Source organism: Chroicocephalus ridibundus, chromosome 3, assembly GCF_963924245.1.
Source record: "Chroicocephalus ridibundus chromosome 3, bChrRid1.1, whole genome shotgun sequence".
NCBI lineage: Eukaryota > Metazoa > Chordata > Aves > Charadriiformes > Laridae > Chroicocephalus > Chroicocephalus ridibundus.
The window spans coordinates 51112207-51134718 of record NC_086286.1 but is presented as its reverse complement, the minus strand read 5'-3'; the positions used below and the strand labels follow the sequence as shown (position 1 = coordinate 51134718).

General features: G+C 41.5%; 1 protein-coding gene across 6 annotated transcripts in view; it reads left to right on the top strand.

The window, feature by feature from the left end:
- Positions 1-21108, top strand: part of KIF25 (kinesin family member 25) — a 47067-nt gene extending 25959 nt beyond the window's left edge. For 2 of the 6 annotated variants that reach the window (XM_063329124.1, XM_063329128.1), the window contains exons 10-15: positions 6109-6258; positions 7331-7507; positions 12211-12362; positions 14877-15074; positions 17579-17734; positions 18985-21108. In XM_063329124.1, coding sequence (XP_063185194.1) covers positions 6109-6258; positions 7331-7507; positions 12211-12362; positions 14877-15074; positions 17579-17734; positions 18985-19142 — 991 coding nt within the window. In that variant the 3' untranslated portion in view covers positions 19143-21108. Of the gene's footprint in view, positions 1-6108; positions 6259-7330; positions 7508-12210; positions 12363-14876; positions 15075-15850; positions 17735-18984 lie in introns of those variants that run through there. The other 4 variants (XR_010070309.1, XM_063329125.1, XM_063329126.1 and 1 more) reach the window with 4 other exon arrangements.
- The last annotated feature ends 1404 nt before the right edge of the window (positions 21109-22512 follow it).

Below are 22512 nucleotides of genomic sequence, written 5' to 3'. Positions count from 1 at the left end.
ATTCTTCATTTATTCTAGAGCCAACTTAAGCAACTGTTGTGAAGAAGCCTTAAAGCGCATATTGTTACAATCCTTGAAGCTTGAACTGAGATTCATACGAAACTTCCTTGCTGCTCCTTTCTCACCCCTGCTCTAATTCCACTTAATTTTAGATGGTGGTTATGGAGCTGTCATGGATCTTTCCCTCCCTGTAGAGGGAAAGCCAATCCCTTTCTGTGCACAGTGGCATAGTTGAACAGTGGCAATCCTTGTTCCTGGCAGGCTGCACACTGAAGTTTTCTAAAAAGCAGCCTAGAAGAGGTATATCAGGATATTGTGGGTACTGGGAAATCCCAGCCATCCCTTTACACATGCCACAGAGGGGCGCACTAGGGCTGTCTGGGCTAAGGGAAATTCTATATGGCCCATATGACGTTCATAGAATCAGAACAGTTTGGGTTGGAAGGGACCTTTAAAGGTCATCTAGTCCAACCCCCCTGCAATGAGCAGGGACATCTTCAACTAGATCAAGTTGCTCAGAGCCCCATCCAATCTGACCTTGAATGTTTCCAGGGATGAGGCATCTCCCACCTCTCTGGGCAACCTGTGCCAGTGTTTCACGACCCTTGTTGTAAAACATTTCTTCCTTATATCTAGTCTGAATCCACCCTCTTTTAGTTTGAAATCATTACCCCTTGTCCTATTGCAGCTAGCCCTGCCAAAAAGTTTGTCTCTATCTTTCTTATAAGCCCCCTTTAAGTAAAGTAGTGGAAGGCTGCAATAAGGTCTCCCTGGAGCCTTCTCTTCTCCAGGCTGAACAACCCCAGCTCTCTCAGCCTGTCCTCACAGGAGAGGTGCTCCAGCCTTCTGATTGTTTTTGTGGCCCTCCTCTGGACCTGCTCCAACAGGTCCATGTCTTTCCTGCACTGAGGGCTCAGGAAAGTACTCAGTACTGCTGAACACAGTACTGCAAGTGGGGTCTTACCAGAGCGGAGTAGAGGGGCAGAATCACCTCCCTTGACCTGCTGGTCATGTTTCTTTTGATGTAGCCCAGGATATGGTTGGCTTTCTGGGTTGCAAGCGCACATTGTCCAGCTTTTCATCCACCAGTATCCCCAAGTCCTTCTTGTCAGGGCTGCTCTCAATCCCTCCGCCCCCCAGCCTGTACTGATAATCAGGGGTTGTACCAAACCACGTGCAGAGCCCTGCACTTGGCCTTGTTGAACCTTGTGAGGTTCACACAGGCCCACTTCTTGAGCCTGTCCACGTCCCTCTGGATGGCATCCCATTCCTCAGGCATGTCAACCTCACCACTCAGCATGGTGTCATCTGCAAGCTTGCTGAGGGTGCACTTGATCCCACTGTCTGTGTCTTTGATGAAGGTATGAAACAATACTTTTCGCAGTATGGGCCCCTGAGGGACACCACTTGTCACCGATCTCTGTCTGGACATTGAGCTGTTGACCACTACCCTCTGAATGTGACCACCCAGCCAATTCCTCATCCACCAAACAGTCCACCTATCAAGTCCATATCTCTCCAATTTAGAAGGATGTTGTGGGGGACCATGTCAAAGGCCTTACAGAAGTCCAGATAGACAACATCCATAGCTCTTCCCTTGTCCACTGATGTAGTTACTCCATCATAAAAGGCCACTAGGTTGGTCAGGCAGGACTTGCCCCTAGTTAAGCCATGCTGGCTGTCTTGAATCACCTTCATGTGCCTTCACATAGCTTCTAGGAGGATCTGTTCCATGATCTTTCCAGGAACAAAGATCTTTCCAGGAACAAAGATCTTTCCAGGAACAAAGGTGAGGCTGACAGGTAGTTCCCAGGGTCCTCCTTTCTATGCTTTTTACAAATGGGTGCAATGTTTCCCCTTTTCCAGTCACCTGACTGCCATTACTCTTCAAATGTCATGGAGAGTGGCTTGGCAACTACCTCAGCTTGTTCCCTTGGGACTCTGGGATACATCTCGTCAGGTTCCATAGACTTATGTATGTTCAGTTTCCTCAGGGGGTCATGAACCTGATCTTCTCTTACAGTGGGAGGGACTTTTCTCCCCCAGTCCCTGCCTTGCGATCCATTCACTCAAGAGGTGTGGGGAGAGAGGTTGCCAGTGAAGACTGGGGCAAAAAAAGTTGTTGAGTACCTCAGCCTTCTCCTCATCTGTTATTATCAGTTTGCCAGTCACGTTCATTGCAGTGGGTATGCTTTCTTTGACCTTCCTTTTCTGTCTGACATACCTGTAGAAGCCCTTATTATTCTTTGTGTCCTTTGACAAGTTCAGCTCCAGCTGCGCCTTGGCCTTTCTGAAGGCTGTTATTCTAGTTTACCAAGGACAAGTAATCACAGTTTCCATAGCTGAGTAACCTAGGGACCACTAGATTGGACCAGTTTGAAGAAGTCCTTGTAACCACTGTTTTCTCTCCCTGCTTTTCCTTTTGCAATGAATGTAAGTTTGCTTTGGCTCAGTATGTTGTCTGTGTATCTTCAGACATATCTGATCTGTACCTTGATCTGCCGTACTTCCAACTTCCTAATTTCCACACTGAGAGAATCCTGTCCTAAAAGCTAGGATTTTTATATTCAGTTAGGAAATGTTCTGTTATTGAAAACAAAAGAGTTGTCTTGTTCTTCTAGAAGTGCATTTAAACAGAAGCAGATTTTCAGGGAAGGCGAGGCTGTGCATACAAGCCATGTTTCTCAGCAGCCTTCCCATTGTAAATGGGAAACAGACATGCTTAGGCTGAACCTTGAACCTTTTTGCTGCTCCTGATTGTTTTAGTCTGGGCTCCAAAGTGGTCTGTAACAACTTTTAGCTTAAGTAGAAAGGAGTGTTCCACTCCTTTTCTTTCTGTATTTTTTTCTTTATTTTTCTTTCTTAATGAATTGTTTCATTTTTCAGTAAAAATATACAGGAAGAAAAGATTGTCCCATATGCAAAACAGACAAAGTACAGCAGGCTTCAAAGTTTACAGTTAGCCATACAGGGCCAGCAAGGGAGTAAGATAATATTTCTTTTCTTTACAGCATTGAAGAATCAAACTTGTTTATTTATTTTAAAGAAGAATACATTTCTTCTCCTTTGATTTCCTTTAACAGTGTTCTCTCCTAGTGATAACTTTGTTATACTGAACATCCGCACTCTTTTCAGGAGAGAAATACTATGAAAATATTGGTATTCTAGCTTGACAATAAGAACTTTTTGAAACAAGAATATAACTAATGTAGCAGAGTGGAGAAGGAGAAATATTAGGGCGCGCAGGTGAATTGTAGTCTGAAATTTTCATATTGCTCTATTGGACAGCCTTATGTTGGAACCAGAACACCAAAAAGTAAACTAGGTAAATATAGTCTGCTGCTTGTTGTCTTGTTGACTCATAGAATCGCCTAGGTTGGAAGGGACCTTTTCAGATCGTCTAGTCCAACCATCAACATAACTCTTGACAAAAACCACCCCTAACCATATCTCTAAGCACTACGTCTACCCGTCTTTTAAATACCTCCAGGGATGGTGACTCAACCGCTTCCCTGGGCAGCCTGTTCCAATGCTTAATAACCCTTTCAGTGTAAAAATTTTTCCGAATAACCAGTCTAAACCTCCCCTGGCGCAACTTGAGGCCGTTACCTCCTTTCAGGTAGTTGTAGAGAGCAATAAGGTGTCCCCTCAGCCTCCTTCTCTTCAGACTAAACAACCAGTTCCCTCAGCCACTCCTCATAAAACTTGTTCTCCAGACCCCTCACCAGCTTTGTAGCTCTTCTCTGGACCTGCTCTAGCACCTCAATGTCTTTTTTGTGGTGAGGGGCCCAAAACTGGACACAGTGCTCAATCACCCAACAGTTCATTCTCTCCTGTGCCTACTTAGATGTAATACTGCTTCAGGTATTTTGAACTCGTTTGGGCTTACTGAGATACTGTTTTGGCTTTGGCAGAGAAATTGTCACTGGTTGATACCTGATGTGCATCTCTACTTCAGTGCTACAAGCACCTGTCTACTTAGCTTCTAATCATATCATCTGTATCTTGTCAGAACTATTTTGTCCACGATGCTTGCTTTCTAACAAGTAGCAACTAAGTAAAATTTGAATAGCTGGACTATATGAAAGTTTGAGACTTCTAAAAAGACTTCCATTCTGTTTTTCCTAAGGGAAGTTACTACTTGCAAACCACTGGCTACCTTTTTGGTTCCAAAGATCTCTCTGATGTTGAAGCAGGGCTAGAAGTCTCAATAAGCTATGGGCTGCTGAGGTGGTGTGCATTAGGGGTGGAATTGTGAAAATTGTTCATTGTTAGCCTAGCGGAAAGCTACCTAAATTAGTTGGAGCTTTTCCACTGACATAAATGCAAATAGAGTTATGTCAGCAGTGAATACTTAGAGAAATCCCTTGTTTCAGATTCACAGCCCTGATTTCTAGCACATTTCATTTTGCTGTAGTGCTCTTTAATTTCAGTAACGGTTATCTCGTCTCCTTTACTTCATCAAATCTGTGACTAGACTTCTGCATTGTATTCTGCATCCTGAAACATGGAGGGAACTTAACCATAGGTTCACTGCCTGCACCTTTGACTTTGCATCCCCAGAACGGGTACCCAGGTATTTGCTGTGTTGCTTATCAATCAGCCCACATTTCTAACAAGAGTAAGCTTTCTAAATAATCCTCCAAAAATAACTGCTTCTAGGCATGTTTAATATGCAAAAAAATGCTGCAAATATATTTCGTTGCAATGGCTGTGTAAGTATTTAATGACTTGAAGCCGTAAATTTAAAACAATTAGATGAGGGGTGTTCATTGAAATTTGCTGGCATGTGCTTGAAACAACATTTTTGATAGGAGGAAAAGCATCGGATAACCAAAAGCAGCTGTTCAGGTCTGCCCACGGAGGAGGTATAGCTTAGGCAGTGAAATTTTACTCCTTGGCAGACCAGGAGCAAGCCCATTCTTGCAGCTTTCTGGTGGAGCAGAAATTTCAGCACACTGCAAAGCACTCACCATGGATGGAGATTCTGCTAATGTTGTGTCTCTGAACAAACAAGATACTCCAGGAAAGGAGCAGTCCTGTCAGCATAACTGCATGTCTTCCAAGAGTTTTTGCTGGCACAGTTCTGTGGCCAACACCAAGGTGCTGGCAGGTGCTGCGGAGCAGATGCAGCTGAGGAGGGACTAACCCTCAGCTGCACAGTACGGTGTTGGTCCTCAATAGAGAGTAGTACTGTGGCTGGACACTTTTGTATCTGCCCACTTGTTTTGCTTAAGATGTTGACTTTGATCTGACTGTGTTAGAAATACACTTTAGATGCATACATCTAAATTCAGATCCCTGCGGCACAGACATCCACAACAGAGCTCCCAGCTGTGGACTTTTTTTTTTTAATCATTATTTTCAGTGCAGAGTTTTCAGAGTTCTGTTCATTAAATGTATTTTACACATCTACTTCAGAAGATGATGAATTGTGTTTCATAGGTGCCTGTACCTCTGCAGTGACATTGTATGTTTGTACCCTCTACAAGTCTGTACCAGAGCTGTTCCTACCACCTTTATTCCAGAGTGGTTATTGTGTGCATGCTTATACTGAACTAATGCATTTGATTTAAAATTTACGCCTCTTATCATTAGGGCGGTCTTACCTTTTCCAGTGACTATGATTGATGAGTCTTCCTGAAAAAGATTACGAGAGCCAAAGAATTTACTGTTCCCAGCTGTTAAGATATTAGTGCTGTGGTTTGCAGCATAGCACTGTGAGACAAATCAAACCCAGCAATGGTTTACTTTAAAATGCTGTACTGTAAACTGCAGGGGTTCAGGAGCTGATCAACTAGCAGCTCAGTAGTGCATGAACTGGAAGTTGGGCAGACCAGGAGGTCAAACCTCATCAGTCATTCCAAGCTAAGCATCCCTTAAACTCTGCTGAAAAGCATCCCTTCAATTCTGCTTAAAAAATAAAATCTGTTTAGGTGAAATTATGAGCAACACTTTAAATAGCTGTCAGATTTTGAGATCTCCAGAAAGAAATCTGCAGGGGCAGTGTATTTATTTTTTGTTTCAGTTTGTGTTTGGGGTTTGACTTGCCATCTAACAAATACATTTGGTAATGGTAAAATAAATGAAGGCTCTTTTAATTTTCAGGTACAATGTGTGTATCATGGCTTATGGACAAACTGGAAGTGGGAAGACATACACAATGTTGGGACCACAGTTAGAGGAGAACTTCGCATTCTCCTTGGAAGATGAATTGGAACTTGGAATTATTCCTCGAGCTGCCCAAGAAGTGTTCAGGTAACAACTAAGAAAAAGCTGGTGTCAATGGCAGTCACCTTAAACTTTATAGAAAGGATGAAATAATGTTTGTAATGTATTTATCATTACGGATTTCAGCTTCACAATGATTATTATTTATAGCTTCTCTAACTGCCGTTCAATATTTGAGTTTTGATATAGATTTCTAGTCTCTCTCCTGCTTAGTCTGATTTTCTAAGAAAATAGATTATGCAGTTTTGCTGTGTGTTATCTGTCTGTCTGTCTTTTGGACTCCTAATTAACTTCTGAATACGTTTCAGCCATAGTTGTGGGAGTCTAAAAGATAATTAAGTTCTTGTAAGTTTTGTGAAAATTGTCCATTGGAATAGATGAAGAGGATCCAGATTAGAACTCAGTCCCCAAGAATAATGATAAGAGAATTTTTAACCACAATCTGTTCTTGCTTTGAGAATTTTTTGGTTGAACCTAATGCGTGATTTGAACTGACACGCTGCTATGTTGTAACAGAAGAGTCATTAGAGGTTTTTCCAGCTAAGGCTATTTCTTTCAGAGAACGGTATAAGAAAAATCAAAGATCCAATTTTGTACAAGTATAACTGTCTAACTGTAAATACTCTCCTGAATAGACAAGCCCTTAATTTACGATTTTTCTGCGGCAGTGGACAGATAACCTCTTACAAATCTAACTGGGCAGTTTGCCATCTCTGCCTGTTTGTTGCTTGCAGTCTGCCAGAGTTTATCATACCTTGAGCTTGAATGCAATAACGTCCAGCAGAGAAATGGTTCAAAAAAATCTTGAGGAGGGAGGGAGGCTAGTGGAGAAAAACAATTTAAGCTGGCACAGCTGTTTGGAAAATGAAGTTTTATTTACTTCACATATAATTTAACTGTATATTCTGATTCTTCAGCTTAACGTTAGCATGTGTATGAGGCAAATTCACGGCTGCCGATATTTAATAAGCACTTTTATCAGATTGTAATTAGATTATAATTAAAGAATAGATGTTTATTTACAGATTGTTCACTTGGGGTTTGACTTCAACATTTTTTGGCTTTTTTCTTCTCTTTTTTCTCTATTTTTATTCTCTAGGCTTATTTCTGAAAAGCCACCAGGAAGTTACTGGGTTGAGGTTTCTGTTGTAGAAGTGTATAATAATGAAATTTTTGATCTTCTGGCTAAAGACAGTTGTGGAAAAGTATTTGGCGTCAAACGCGATGTTGTCACAACCAGAGAAGGAAAGAACGACGTGCCATTGCTTACACATGAGTAAGTACATGATTTGATTCTTATCATCCAACCATGATCTGGTGTCAATGCAATGTATAGCTGTCACAAAATTGCATTATAGGCACCAATTATCACTTCTAAACAATGAATTCTTAGCATATGCAAAAGAACGGTTCTCACTGTTTCCATTAGCTCAGTCTGTTAGACTGCAGTTGGCTGCAAATGACAAAATACTTTCAGAAATAACAGTACGATTAGTTTGGGTTATACTCCTTTGTTAAGCGCCTTCCACTCAGAATGCCTGAAGACAGCTGTGTGTTTCATTGTGGCTGGATCTAGGGCATCTTGTCAGCTGTAGAAAAAGAAGGGGAACCCAGTCAACAAAGGACCTGCCCTTCAGTCTTACCAAATTATAAAATTTATGGATTAGAATAGAAATGTATGTACTTATTGTAGATCTTTAAGCATCTGTAGAGTGTTAGCTTTCCCTACACGCATTGGAGTTAAAAAAAAATGTACTTTAGAAAGAATAAGATTTAAAGTTATCTTTTACTAGAAATACCCATCTCACACTGCTTAGTGTTCTGTTTTCATAACCAGAGGTACTAAAGTGGGGATTCATATGCTGGCATTTGAGCCTGTAGTTCTTGAAAATCCAGGTTCTTCAAACTGAAAGCTAAGAAGTAGCTAAGCTTCTACTCATTTAGTTTTAAGATGTATACCTTCCTAGCATTGGTGTATGGCAAGTTTGATTCTTATTTACTTATCTTGGCAGTGTAGGGAGAGCTAAGGTATTTAAGGCTACACCTATACTTACTTTAATGCCTTCTCGTACTTGCTAAGCATTACAAAGGCTTGTTCTAGTACACATGGGAATGATTCTTGGTGTTATTTATGTGTAGTACACAAAGCAAATGTATAACTTTCTTGTTATATATAAAACACTAACCTTGGCTAATTGGATGGTAAAAATCACGTGTGCATAATAATTCATCCATTAACAAGGGTGAATCTGTTTCGGATGCTTCATTTTAGTAATGGCTGTATTGTTTATGCTAGTATTAAATCAATATTAGCAACAAAAATTATGACAAGCAGTACTATTGGCACCAGCAAGGTGATGCTACTCAGTGGAATTAAGCTACCAGACATCTCCCTGCGAGCGCCCAGCACGTGAACAGATTCCAGAACGGAACATTTCTGCTCGTGCACTACAGAGAGGTCTAGAAACAGAAAAAATGTTCTGCTCCTTGAGCAAATAATGTTTGTGAAAAACATCTTGCCCTATTGAAATGTTTAGCACAGCATTATAGTGTTTTATGTTTCTGGGGAGAACATGATGTTTTTCTTCACTTCTCTATAATAATGCTTTTCATGGTCTAGTCTCTACTTTTCCAGGAGGAATTAGAAGTCAGATATGAAAAGCACACCCCCCCCACCTCCCTGTTAAAATAAAATGCACCCTCGGTGGGAAATAATTGAAGGCAGTATTTTTGTCTTGTGGGACTTAATCACACAAGCAGGCTAGTAGTTGTTTGTTTATGTGGGTTTATGCTATTGCCAGAAAGCCTTGATAAAAATACAAGAATGTAGTGGAGGGTTGCGCAAACATATTTATATTCTACCTAGTTACATACTTTTATTGACTTGTATTTCCTAGACATTGAACTGCTCATAGAAAAGTGAGACCCCAGATAAATTTTAAAGTGGTTTTCTTCACTGTGGGGCTATATAACTCTCCTTTCTTTCTATGAAATAATAATCACTGCAATATTCTAGGAAGGATTAACATCTCTATCTGGGGTATGCCTGCTCTTCAGTCTTGAGGTTAAATATGATTTCCAGAGAAATTCTGCATCTTTGATTGCAGTCTGCATGTTCCGTAAGAGTATGGAATGAATTAAAAATGACTGGAGCTTGAAGCAATGAATCCTTTTGCCCTCTCTGTCTGTATTATGCTGACTGGTGGGTTTCTCTCAGTCTCTGTTCTTGGATTTCCCCAACTGTGACTGCACTCCAACTTCTAGCATCTGGTTAAGGCTCTGCTGTCAAGGGAATGAAAAACTCCTTCAGAACAGGTTGTGAGCAGACCTTAACCTGTGCGTGCCGAATCTTTCTTGAAGGAGCTAATCTTTTTCCTTTGACTAGAGAAGAAAGAAACCGTATGACATAGAAAATGAAGACAGTGTGGGTATGATGGGAGTTTAATTTTTCCTGCTTCATCAGAACCTCTAAGTAACTTTTAATTATAGTATTTCACTAACCAAGATGCTGGCCGAAAAATGGCTACTCGCCCTCCCAAGGGAGCTTTGCATAGTTAGTGAGTGACCCATCTCTTTTCCTAGGCTTTGGGGAAGGGAGGGGTGAGATGTAGCTGGACTTGTGCCATAGAGACAAGAACGAGAAGCTGCAATAAGGTTTTATTTGTCCTTCTAGTTAATAAAATGGCTGCTCTGTTTATTTCTGTAAATTTTAATTTATAGTAAAGTAACCTGGTGCCTTGAACTAAACAGCTCTTAAAAAACATTTATCTCAATCAATTGAGAAATACCCAATTCTAATGCAAATATAAATAAGAATATGGACTTGTGTCTCAGTTACAATGCAAGCAGCAAAAGAAGTCCAAGTCATAAACAGGTTATATTAATAATTACACAGAAAGGTTAATAAGAAAAAGCAAACCCAAACAAAGTAAGGGAACCATTGAATGAGGCCACCCAGCTGCCCGAAATCTAAAGTAAACAGCTGGTGCTTTGAATAAAAACACATACTCATTTGTGATAATATTTCGTCTAGAATATATTGGCCTGCTGGGTCTCATTGGCTTCTCCATATGTCCATTAAAGTACAGTAGTCTCTTTCCTGCTAACATGTACATCTTACTGACTCACAAAAACCTCAGTCTCTTTCTTCTTTTATGGCTTGGTTGACTTTGGAGAATATTCAGCATCAAATTTTTAACTTAACCACAACAGGGCTTCTCTTTGTAGAATCTGGTCCTGGAACGTGCGGTACATACAGTATGATAAAGTCGTAGAGATTATACTAAAAAATTATTACTGTCAGTCCTGCCGAGAAGCTACTGTGCCAAGCTTGCAGCGCTGGGCTGGGGATGCTTTTTACCTCCAAAGTCAACTGCGGTTTCCCAGTAGGTGACCAGCACTGACAGCATACCCTGAGGCCTATCTTCTTCTGCAAACACTAGTTGGAGGACAGCAGCTTGCAGCACTGACCCCTTGCCAGTGCACAGCAGCAGCTTCCAGAAGCCGACTGCCTGTTGCTACATCCTAGTGAAGGCTGCTTACCTCTCAGGCTCTATCCAGTCCTGGCTGACCAGCTACTGGAAGATGCAGTTCAAAACTTAGGAAGGCGGGATCTGCCTCCTTGGATCTGAGGCAATAGTCACATCACCCCAGTGTGAAGCTCTGCCTTCTCTGACAGTAGGAACTAGAGCTGCTGCTTCCTTGCCAGTGCCTTGCACAGAGGCAAAGATACTACAGGGGGGGCCAGCATGTGCGGCTCAGGATTGTTAGGCAAAGTCCATAGTGATCATTTATCTCCTGCAGCCCTGGTTACACAGGGAACTGCTTTTAGGTGGCAGCTTCCCTTAAGTGTCTATAAGCATGGCGTCGCTAAGTGTTTTTCTGTTCTTCACATGCCATTACTTTATTTTCAGAGGAAATTGTTTTAGTTGGGTATAGCTCTCTTGTTTCTAAACTCTTCAAGTATGGCTCTTCTTAGGACGAAATAAGTTTGTGCCCAGTGTGACTTTTACTGAAATCGGCCAAATCTAAGTCATGAAGGCCTTGCCTTTTATCACATGCTTGCTTTTGCTGACTGCGGCAATGTGGAACCAAGCTTGCAGCCTGTCAGGAGAGTTATTAATGGTTCTGCTATTACAAGGCATTCTGTAACGAGGCTGTGATATGCAGTCATAATAATTTATACCCCCATCTAGAAACTAATGTTTAGGTGACGTAACTTGAGTGGTTATTGAAGAAGGCAATGCAGTGAAAGGAAAGGGTAGGCAATCTTACCTCATCTGTTTTAAGCACTGCAAACCTGGGGGAAATCATAGTGTTTATTTCATTTTCTGTGTTAGGTTTTTGCCCTTCAATTGGTCACATTTGCAGTATTGCTTTTAGCTGGAAAACAGACAGTATAAGATAAAATGGTCTATAGAAACTTATGCCTGTCTATTCTGACGCTGCGCTAGAGTCCCTGCTTATTGAACAGTGGAACTGAACTTTTTTCCAAGGATTCTGAATTTAATTCCAAATGCGAAATATGATTTCCAAAGGCCCACAGAAATATCTTTTTTTTGCCCTAATTCTGTGCAGCTCCTAAAAGAACAGGAGCTACCTTAACATAAACTGGACAACTCCGTTTCTGTAAGACCAGAGATTCCAGGAATGTCTACATCTGTGTCTTGTCTTCCCAAGTGTGGACATGTAGAAATTATAGTCACTTCCAGAGCAGAGCTACAGTACCTATAGACCTGCAAGGCTGGCAGACCCCTTCTTCAGCACTTTCAGTACTACATCACAGCTTTTGTCTTCAATTTTCATCTTGGACTATATCGCACCTGAAAAAGTCTTTATGCAGTTGTTTATGCAGTTCAAAACTGAGATTACTGTAAGGAGTGGGGAAGTGGAAATGCTCAAATTCATGTCTAAGTTGTCAGCTTTCTCATGTGATTTTTACTGTGAGTCTGTTAAATTGTTTGTTTCTTTACTTTCTAGGACTGTTGAAAATGCATCTGAATTTTTGCATCTAGTCAATAGAGGCCTACAGCTGAGAGTCAGGCACCCAACACTGGTGCACGCTCATTCCTCTCGTTCTCATCTGGTAGTTACATTGACCATAACCACAATTATCTCTGAAGATAACTGTGGTAAGTAGGATGTTACTAGAATACATCTAGAGCCAGTTGTTTTTTGAAAAACAGTCTGTGGACTGAGAGATTTTCATATTGTTTTTTTCCCCTTTTTCTAATGTTTAATACATTCCCTCAGCACCTTTTCCATTAACTTCTACGCACCTTCTTAAATAAAAGACCAGTTTGATGTTTGAATGCTACTGAAACTTTCACTTTTCATAAAACCTTTTCTTTTCTTTCCATGTCTTGACTTACAGAGTTCTTGAAGTTTCATAGCATAAAACAACTATTGAAATAAATGTTATCAATAAATCATAAGATAAGATATAAGATAAGATAACAAGAAGACAGATACTCAAATACAGTAGTTAAATCACTTTGTATGACATACCATATAATTATTCACTCTAAGTTTGTGGTAAAGCTAACTATGCATTTTAGGGATCATCATATGCTTTTGGGTGAGAAAGAATTATTTTTTTTTCCTGCTGCCTTGCAAAAATGTCCATTAAATTCAGAGTCTCTTGAATTGTTAATAATAGGCCACTCTAGAAACAGACAACATAGTTGTCTTATTTACTATGGCAAAACCTGTATTTCTACTTTTCATTACTACACCAAGGCTTACCAGTTTATTGCTTTAGGAATAACTTTGGCTTTTGGGGGTTAACTTTGTTTTCTTTTGCTCATGTTGTAATTAGGCTCACTGCTTCCAGTGCTGTGGTCCACCTCCTTCATACTCTGCAACAACAATATGGTTTTAGAAAGTGGAAAATATTTAACATTTTTTCCCTTAGATTGCTATCAGAAATTAAACCAGCGATATTAGCAAAACAGAACAAACAGTGCCCTCACTTACCTATGGGCCTTGCCAAAAGACACAGTTACTTCACAAGTTTCAGCTCCAGTGTTCCAGATGTTAGCTCTAGCCAGCTCCAGATTCTTGTCAATCAGACAGATGTTACTTTTCAAAACACTATGTTTGCACCGTTAGCATACCAGCCATCTTGTCCAGTCCAGTCTTCCCCTTTGCCATTTCAAATTGCAGTCATGTTGTCTGGCAGCAGAGCTCCATAGAAATGTCTAATTTACGTTGAATGCAAACTCAGGCTTTCAGCTCATAGTGCATGGATGAAGATGAGCAATCCTGAGGGGCAGAGCAGCACCGTAAATGAGACCTCAATATAGCAGTGTGACAGCGCATTCTGGCTTGTTTAAAAGGAGAAATTCCTGATGTAAAAGCTAGGTGCTATTGTTAAGTATCTCAACACCGGAGATCTAAGTCACTAAATAAAAAGTTGTAAAGTCTGTGTTGAGTCCTGCATCTAAAGCCAGGGTTGACAAGTCAGCACTTTTTCAGGTTTGATTAAAGTCTTCTAGCATTTTGCTTCAGTAATATCTGTTGTTTGAGGAGAGCAGATTCTTAACTTCCTTGTCTGAAATGGAAGAATAGCGAGAACACTTATTTTTACACTGTGTGGCCTGATGCCATTTATTCAGTGTAAACCAACACAGCTGCTCTGTCTACACTGTGAACAGCTCAGGTTTTGGCCTAGCTGAAGAGACAGAGCTCTGCAATCCTATTCAGTCTGTTCCTTACTCAAGTTTTGCAGCTGGGAACTTTTTACTGTTGCAACTAGACTCTCTCAGTCCCCAGGAGAGCCTGTTGTCTCTATTACCTGTAGCAGAGTATATGCCTTTTATTCTTCTATGTCTTTGAGAGAGAGAGAGGGATGAAAAACAAAACACTGAAGAAAAAAAGCGTAAGTGCTTTTTTTTTTGCTCTTTTTGCATATACTCCTGCTAAGCTAATGTCAAAGTAGCTTTCCCAAAGAATCTGTTTTCCTCTTCCTTCCCAGCAGAGAACAAAAGCCAGATGCTGCTGTTGAGGGAGAGGAACGATATGAAGCAGACTAGTACAGCTGCAGAACTACTACTAGTAGTAAGTAGATAACCAACCTGAAAAACTGGGAGTAATGCTTTTGAGGCTAATAGCTCATGATTTGGAGATGCAGCAGTGGCATATGAGGGCTGAAGGAAATCTAGAGGGAACAGCAGCAAAGGACAAAATAGAAGAGGCAGGATGAACTTTTTTCTTGCCACAGCACCAGCAGGTTATGTTTCAAATACATAGAAACAGACTTCAGAGCTTACAGCTCCCAAACATCCAAAATCTCACTTTGGTTGCAGTCAATCTAAAACATGAAAAAATGCCCCTTTAAAATCCTTACTGGACTCCTGTTTCTTGTTTTTCACAAAGAAGCGTGATCAATGGGGATATTAGATACAACACAACCTACAACAAGTCTTGTTACCAACCGGTACGATTGGTTTGATGAACAAAACCTTAAATGAGATAGAAAAAGTCATTTGGCCTGCCCATGCCATTGATTCGGAGTTGTACATTGCTTCTGTTAGAACAGTCTAAAACAGCAGATATTGTACTTCCCCTATTGATACCCCATTTTTTCCCCCATCTCAATTTCCAGTGTCAGTGAGAAACTCCCCTTGTTTTTTTCCATTAATCAGGTACTTCATGGGAAGATGAACAAACCAGTCAGAGACTAAATAAGGAGGTTTCCTGCACCTTTCCACAAAAAATGAGAGACAATAAATCCACCTCTTCTTCCAGAGCCTCTTCACCAGCACAACTTGAAGCCACTGAGAAACTGAAGCAAGTCAAAACTAGACTGCAGCTGGTGGATCTGGCTGGTAGCGAATGTGTCGGTAAGTGAACGTGTCTGTTTATGGGCATGGATCCTCCCAGATCTAGGTTACAACAGCTGCCTTTACCTCTTTATGTAGGAAAACGTGCTACCCTGCTTTCACACAGCGGGTGGTTTAAACCCACAGATCCTGACATAAAAAAAAATCGTGGGCCTGATTGTTCCAGTTTTACACTGGTACAGTTTAACTGAAAATCTGACTGCATAAGCCTAAAATAAGCCCAGGGCGGTTACCCATATCATAGGTATATTATTTGTTCAGACTGGTTCTATTAGGCCTGTTTTTCTACTCTGAAAATTAGCATGTCTTTGTACAGGAATGTGTAAAGTGCATAAATTATTTAAATAGTACAAATATCTGTAATAATTGATATTACCATGTGTGAGTTTTTCTGCCTTATTATGGAAAAAGTCTTGGAGGAAGTTAGTGTTGAAAAGATAATATTGTTTTCATTGTTTCCTCAAAGCGCTTTCCTCCTCCCCCTCCTCTATGCACACAATAATTTCAAAAACTTGATTATTTCCTAAAGGACGAGCTTTCTTACCAAGAAAAGCCATGCAGCCAAATGTACCATTCCAGAAATAATGTTTTGAAAACTGAACCAGTATTATGAAAGAGTCTTTTACTTTGCTGCCAAGAATTCTTGCTGTTACTCACTGTTAAACTTTTGTTCTACAAAGAAACCTAATATAATACATTATTTTTTTCATTTGCTCTTAATGCTGGAAACTGGTAGACATGTAATTGAGCAACAGTGTGTGTGTTTGTTCTCTCAGTTCAACCAGGACACCCATTTACTTGGTCTGGGGCTCAGCGGGCCAGATCCTCCAGTGAAGCCCAGAACTGCGCTCACTTACATCAGTGTTAGATGGGGCGCCGCAGACTAACTGCGGACTAACCTCCGCCATCAGCTGCGCTGCTGGAGATTTGAAGGTGTTGGACTTGCTCAGATAAAAGTGAGGGCAGCTGTTAACCCGTGATTGTTTTAAAATGTGGACAAATCTAAGTGAGCAGCAGTAGCAGGCATCTCACACACTTTAAATGTACATCAGCACCCTGCCTTGTTTGCTCCATAGCCATCCTGGATCACTTAGAGCATTTACTAAGTGGTCCCTTTTTAGCAAACTAGGTTTCAGTTTGAAAACTCAGCTAAGTGCTTTGTGGAAGTTCATCTGACCAAATGCAGATAATCAGCAGTTTGGCTGTACTCTCCTCACCTATTTGCAGTTTTCTGCTTTAGGGTGATATCCATTGTCTGAGGAGTCCACTGTCACCAACTACAAAAGAAGCCTGTAGACACAGACTCCAGTGAAGGTAGTCTGAGATAAATCCTATCTCAGATTATTGACGCCCTGTGGCAGGGTCTTCCGAACTGTCTTGCTCTGTGCCTCTCTGCAAAGAGACTCTACCAATCCAGGTGTTTTTTTCTGTTATTATGCCTTTTTACACTTGCCTCCTGAACACCTCTCTTGTTCTCCCAGTTGGCAAAATGCTGGCCTAAAGGGGAAACAAGATCCTGTACGGTCTCTCCAGAGGTGGGACAGAAGGCAGTTGTAGAAACCGTTAGCCCCATCTGACCATCCCACTACCATTAGCTCTGCCTAGCATCATGGATCACGTGCTCTGGATAATGAGAAGGGATGGCAGATGCATCTGTAGCTCATCCACTATCCTGAAGAAAGGCTGAATTTGAATAATGTGATGCTAAATGCTTATAGGAAGTTTCTCTTCCCCAAACGGCAGAAGTAAGGACAGGAGGAATCATACTTAACTGCACACCTACCCAGACTGCTCACAGAGTTGCAGTCTCGCAGCACCTCTTGAAATTGGTGCAACTTTTATTTGTAAACCAAGCCTTCCCAGTGTTGCTGGAGGGCAGCATAGCTACATCCCACCATGCTGGTTAAATGTTAAAGGGCATTGTTTTCCTCTATTGATTTTCTTACAGCAAATCACACCACAAACAAGAGCACGTTACAGACTTCGGTGAACACAGACCCCTCACATTTCTGTTTGCTCTACAGGTTTTTTTCTGCAGCTTATGACATCAGCGTCACTCCTGTTCTTCCTAAGGGATACAGACAGGGCAGTTGACTATTACAAAAACTGGTGGAACACAACAGGCTTCTCTCTGGAGACACTGTGGACTGGTGTTTTCAAAAGCAGTGTTGTCTGATCTTACGGTGTTCCTGCTTTCTCAGTTCCGTAATACACGTGGAGCCAAGATGCATTGTACAGCTGAAGAAATACTTCAGACCATCTGCAGGCACTGAACCTTCTTTAACCTTCCTTCAAAGAGCAGAAGCACTGAACAATGTGTTGGCAGTTTGGAGTAAACAATCACTGCATCTTGCTTTGGCATGGGTGCACTGGAAGTCATGGTTCAGAATTTGTGTTCAAAAATGCTGCGTCAAAAGTAGATGATGCAACAACAGAATTTTTCACCATTACAGTTGAAGCAGCTTTGCTTAGTCTTACCATTGCCTTTTTCTACACCGTACTAGGTATGTCTGGAGTGACAGGTGCAGTGCTGAGGGAGACGTCATTTATTAACCGCAGCTTGTCTGCCCTAGCAGACGTTCTTGGAGCAATAGCAGAACAGCGATCTCATGTACCATATCGGAACAGCAAACTAACACGTTTGCTTCAGGACTCCATAGGTGAGGGATTATTCTGACTTGTGTTTAACAATATAGATTTCTTTTCCCAGTCTTTCCTCTCCTTTGTTGTGTAGAACTAGAGGGTGATCTTGTACTCTTCCATTGTATGTGGGCCTCTATTAAAGGCTCTGGCTTTGGAGCAGTGCGAGTACACTGTGAGGGTTCTGAACTCCTCCTGAATTTGGCTAAACCTTGTTGTTTCCAAGGTTCAGTTTAGGAATACACTTGGAATAATCACATCATCTCTAATAGGATTGTGTATGGGGTAATAATTGCATTTGACTGGTGTTTCACATCAGGTACAGTTTACAAGTTAAGCTTCAATCTTTATTACTACAGGGTGTAGTCACATGTTTGCACATTCCTTAACATTATGCCCTGTATCAGTAAGACAAAGGAGGGAGGCTTTGGAACATATGCGCGTACTGTGCTACAACTTCTTTTTGTGTTTGGGTCACTTCCTCTTCTCTAGCTCCTCGTCTACGCAGAAATAGTTTTCAAAGCAAGTGTAACTCCTGCAGCAACATCAGATTTGTGTCCATCCATATAGTATATTAGTCTGTTTTTCTTCATCCAGAAGCATCATCCCTCTAGTCTGCAGTTCAAGGCATTGACAGGGACTGAGGTAACAGTTCTTCAGAGCTTCTGTGAAAGACTATTAATTTTTGCTTAACCTTTGAATTTCACCTAGCACTGGAGTTCCCCCTGTGAAAAGGGAAAGCCAAAGAAAGAAGTGAGTTTAGGAGCCATGTTGTATGGGCACTGAGCCTGGTTTTAACCACGCCTGCTGTGTGACTTGGGTGACAGTGTTAGGGTGAAATGGTGAAAGTGGCAGTTTCCTTGTTTGTTTAATCATTCTCTATGAACTTCTAAGTCTGCTTTGCTTTATTATCATGCAAATAAGCCATTTTGCCATTACCCTGAATTTGCAAACATTTGACAAAGCTTAATGAAGTGCCCAGGCCCATAACATACATGCAGACTAACTGATGAAGCTCTAAGGGGAAAAAAAAATCTACATTACAAGTTGTAAAGCATTTATTCTACTGGGTCAACTATCATATTGTTAGTTGCAGACTCCCCTTGAAGAAGGTGTCTGTTTTTAACAGCCCTCTTCATGTACTGTCTTCTGCTTCATAAAAGCTATGGTAACCTACGCTCATTGATGTGTAGAGAAATACATTACCTGTGTATAACTTACTGAAAATAATGAGGTAAATAAGTATGTTTTGCCTTTTTCGTGGTTTTAGGAGGTGATGCTAAACTGCTGGTGATGCTGTGCATATCTCCTGACCAGAAGTACTTAACGGAATCAATGCAGTCTCTGGGCTTTGGAACTCGTGCTCGGCAAGTTCAGAGAGGACAAGTCAAGAAAAAAAATTTCCCAGTGCCGAGTAAAGCAAAATAAAACCCAAGACTCCTGTGGATTAGAGTATTATTAATGAGTTCCTCAGACTGAAATGTATATTGTTGTCCTAAAGCCATTCTTTTAGATATCAACTGCCAGATAAAATAAACAATCCTCAACGTGGCATTAGTGAGCCATAAACCTGCTGATAATGTTCTTGCTCCAAAGATAATAGCAAGTATTGACAACAGCTACCAACCATGGTGGAATGACATAGAAATAAATCAGGCTTTTTTAGGAAAGCTAATTCAAGACATGGTTTTGGTGTGTTTCCTTTGGGCAAGTAGAACTAAGTCAACAGAACCCTGATTCAGGATGGCTCACTGCTGAAAGGCCAAGGGTGCATTCTGTTTTCTCGGTGGAAGGCAGGAGTCTAAGTATCATTCCAGCGCTTCAAAGCAGCAAGTGAAATACTTCCTCCCAGTTTGGATTAATACGGGACGTGTCATCGTGGCTTCCTCTGCTGTCTAGCATGGATGGGGTCATTCCTAATGCACTACCGACAGGTAGAAGTGTAAAGGAACCCGTCAGCTGTATTGAATGGAGTTCGGTTCTCTGGTTTTAGGTACAAAATAATGGTACTACTGAGATGGAGAAAAAGGAGTAAGGCCGTATCTATCATCCCTCTGGAACGCAGCTCAGGAAGCAAATGAGGGATTATAGAACTTTCTGAAAACACATAAATGTTTGGAGTGAATCCCAGCTCTGCTGCGTTCACTAAGACTACAACTTTGCCTCTTCTGGGTTTGGTGGTGGTTTTTTTTTTTGCTCCATGAATGCTAACAGCCCTGAACTTCAGATCCTAGCGGCAAATGGGACCTAACTTGTACAATTGTTTGAGTAGTAGTCTGGCCTGTGGTTTCACTTGCATTTCTGAAGCAAGTTAACCACATCACAACCTTGAAGGTGCACGTGAGAAAAGGTTAACTATGCACTTCCCTATCATGTGAACAAAACACCAAACACTCAGCTTGTGATATACTTGTCATCTTCAAGAGGCTTTCGCCCTCTTACACCAATGCTGAGATAACATCATGCAGGGCTTGTGAATGAAGTTACACCGGGAGAAGTTTCAAGGAAATTTAAGCAACGTCAGAGATGACAAGCAGTTCTCAGATGGGTAGCTGAGTTCAAATAACATCTGATGTGTTTTATGCACTGCGTTATTGCTCAGCAGAGGCCTCAGGATCCACTCTGAATTTTTACCTCCAGCAATCACTCTGCCTCTGGACTAGGAGAGAGGTCATTGGTAGGTCACTGCCAGAAGGCTTAAATTGCAGTGGCCTGCCCAAAAGGCTGGAGTTTATAGTACTCCAAGTCACTTAACCTTCACAAGCATAAATATTTATCCACAGATTATATAGCGTACTATTATTGGAATTTCACCCTTGAATATATAACAGCTGCTGTGTTGCGTGCAGTGCTCTGGTGCTTAGAGCACGAGCATCGCGACCAGAGAGCTGTAATAATACTTGTTTTCCTAAATAATGTCACAAGGGTAAAAATGCCTTAACTTTACCTGATTCCAGCAGTAACAGATGGGTAGGAAAAGAATCTGGACATGGGACCTTATGAAGCTGAATGGTCACTAAAGCAGTCTCGGGGAAGAAAGTGTCAGAGCGAGGAACATTAGCCTGGTAAATGAAACGCAGGAGCAGACAGCTTGAAGCTCACCTTAGTCTCCTGACAGCTAGGCTACTGAAGCAGCCTGCATTAGAGCTCCAAAACACATTATGTGACAAGGGAGGGCTTGCTAAGTCCACCAGCATCTTTAAGCAAGTTCCTCAAATGTTTTTAAGGATTTGGCATTTCCTAAGCGTTATGTAGAAATGTAACTTGTCATGAACCGTGCTTTCTTTCCTGGAGCTACTCTTAGAAACTTGGCATTTATTTACAATCTGTGTGGTAGGGGAAAAGCAGCAATACTTACTGTTAAAGCTGAGAAATAAACATCTCAACGTCTCAATTATCAGCAAATACCAAAAGTTTAAGTTCCTACATTAACGTTAACTCTGCCAAATTGTGCATATGCAGCATTCCCTATTTCTGTTTTCCTTGTCAGCGCAGTCTATCACTTGCTGTTTGACCTACACTGAAGTGTACAGGATATAAAGGGTAGCAAAGTTAAGACTTTGCTCCAAGAACTTTCATTTTTGGAATTTCCTGGGTTATAAAGATGCAATTGCACAATCCCAGTGTCAGACGTGATGCACTGAAGGAAAGAAGGGTAAAAGTTGTAAGGGTGAAATGGCTTTACTCTGGCATCTAAGCTGAATCGTCCTTTGCCTGAAGCTTCACTTGGACCTGCTAAAGGAGAAGCAGGGATCTTCAGACATGTAACTTATGTCCCGAGGAGCAAGGAAAACCGCATGTGCAAGGCCCTATACTTTTTTTTTTTAAAAAAGTTTTCAGATCTTTTGAGCTTTGAAATGACAGCTATGTTAGAAAAGCAGGTGTGACAGATATTCACAGAGATGACTTTAAGCTTTCCTTTTTTGACCAAAACCTGTCCTGATAAACCAGTCCTCGTCATGTTGACACTGTAAAGCTGAAGCACACGTACCAACACTGGGAGAAAGAAAGTGATAACTGAAAGGATTATGAAGAATTGAGACGAGGTCATAAGCACCAGGGAAAAGGTGGTTGGTTTTAGAGTGCTCATGTAGTGTATTTGCTAATAGAGCTTTGCTCTCTGGAAGGGCAGGAGTGCAGGCAAATGAGAGTAAAAACTATGCAAGTTAGGAGAAAATCCTTTCGGTGAAGCCCATGAGTGTATGATCCAGAGCTCAGCTGGTCTCTTGATACACTGAAGCAAGAGCACTCCCAACCCTCCTCTACCTCCTGCCAGCTCAGCTGGGTGATTTGGTCACTGTTTTGGAGGGAGAGCCAGTATAGGGGATCCTCTCTCCCGTCCATGACCAGCATGCCTTGGTGGTAGTCAACATGCTAACCTTTCACAGCCGGGCTCTCCTCCTCCTCCTCCCCCGGGCCCATGCTTTCCCCTGTGACAGTTCAGCCAGTGCTCAGCTACACTGCACCTCCCACCCTCCCTGGCCAGCCATACGAAATAGGCATTTCTCCACAGAACAATGCAAAGCGCCACAAACACATTGGACTGGCCTTCAGCCCCTCCCAAATTTATTCTGCCACCTTCTTTGCTCTGCAGATGAGCTGAGCAAACCATTTTAGCAACAGTAGCTATGAGCCTCCACCTCCTCCTCAAAAAGCCTGCCCATTATTGAAACCACAGCCAGCACGAGAGAATATGGTCTCGTGAAACCACAGCCAGCACGAGAGAATATGGTCTCGTGAACATTTTGGTATCCAGCGTCCTGGTTTAGCGTGAAGTTGGCCAAGTCATCGATGGTGT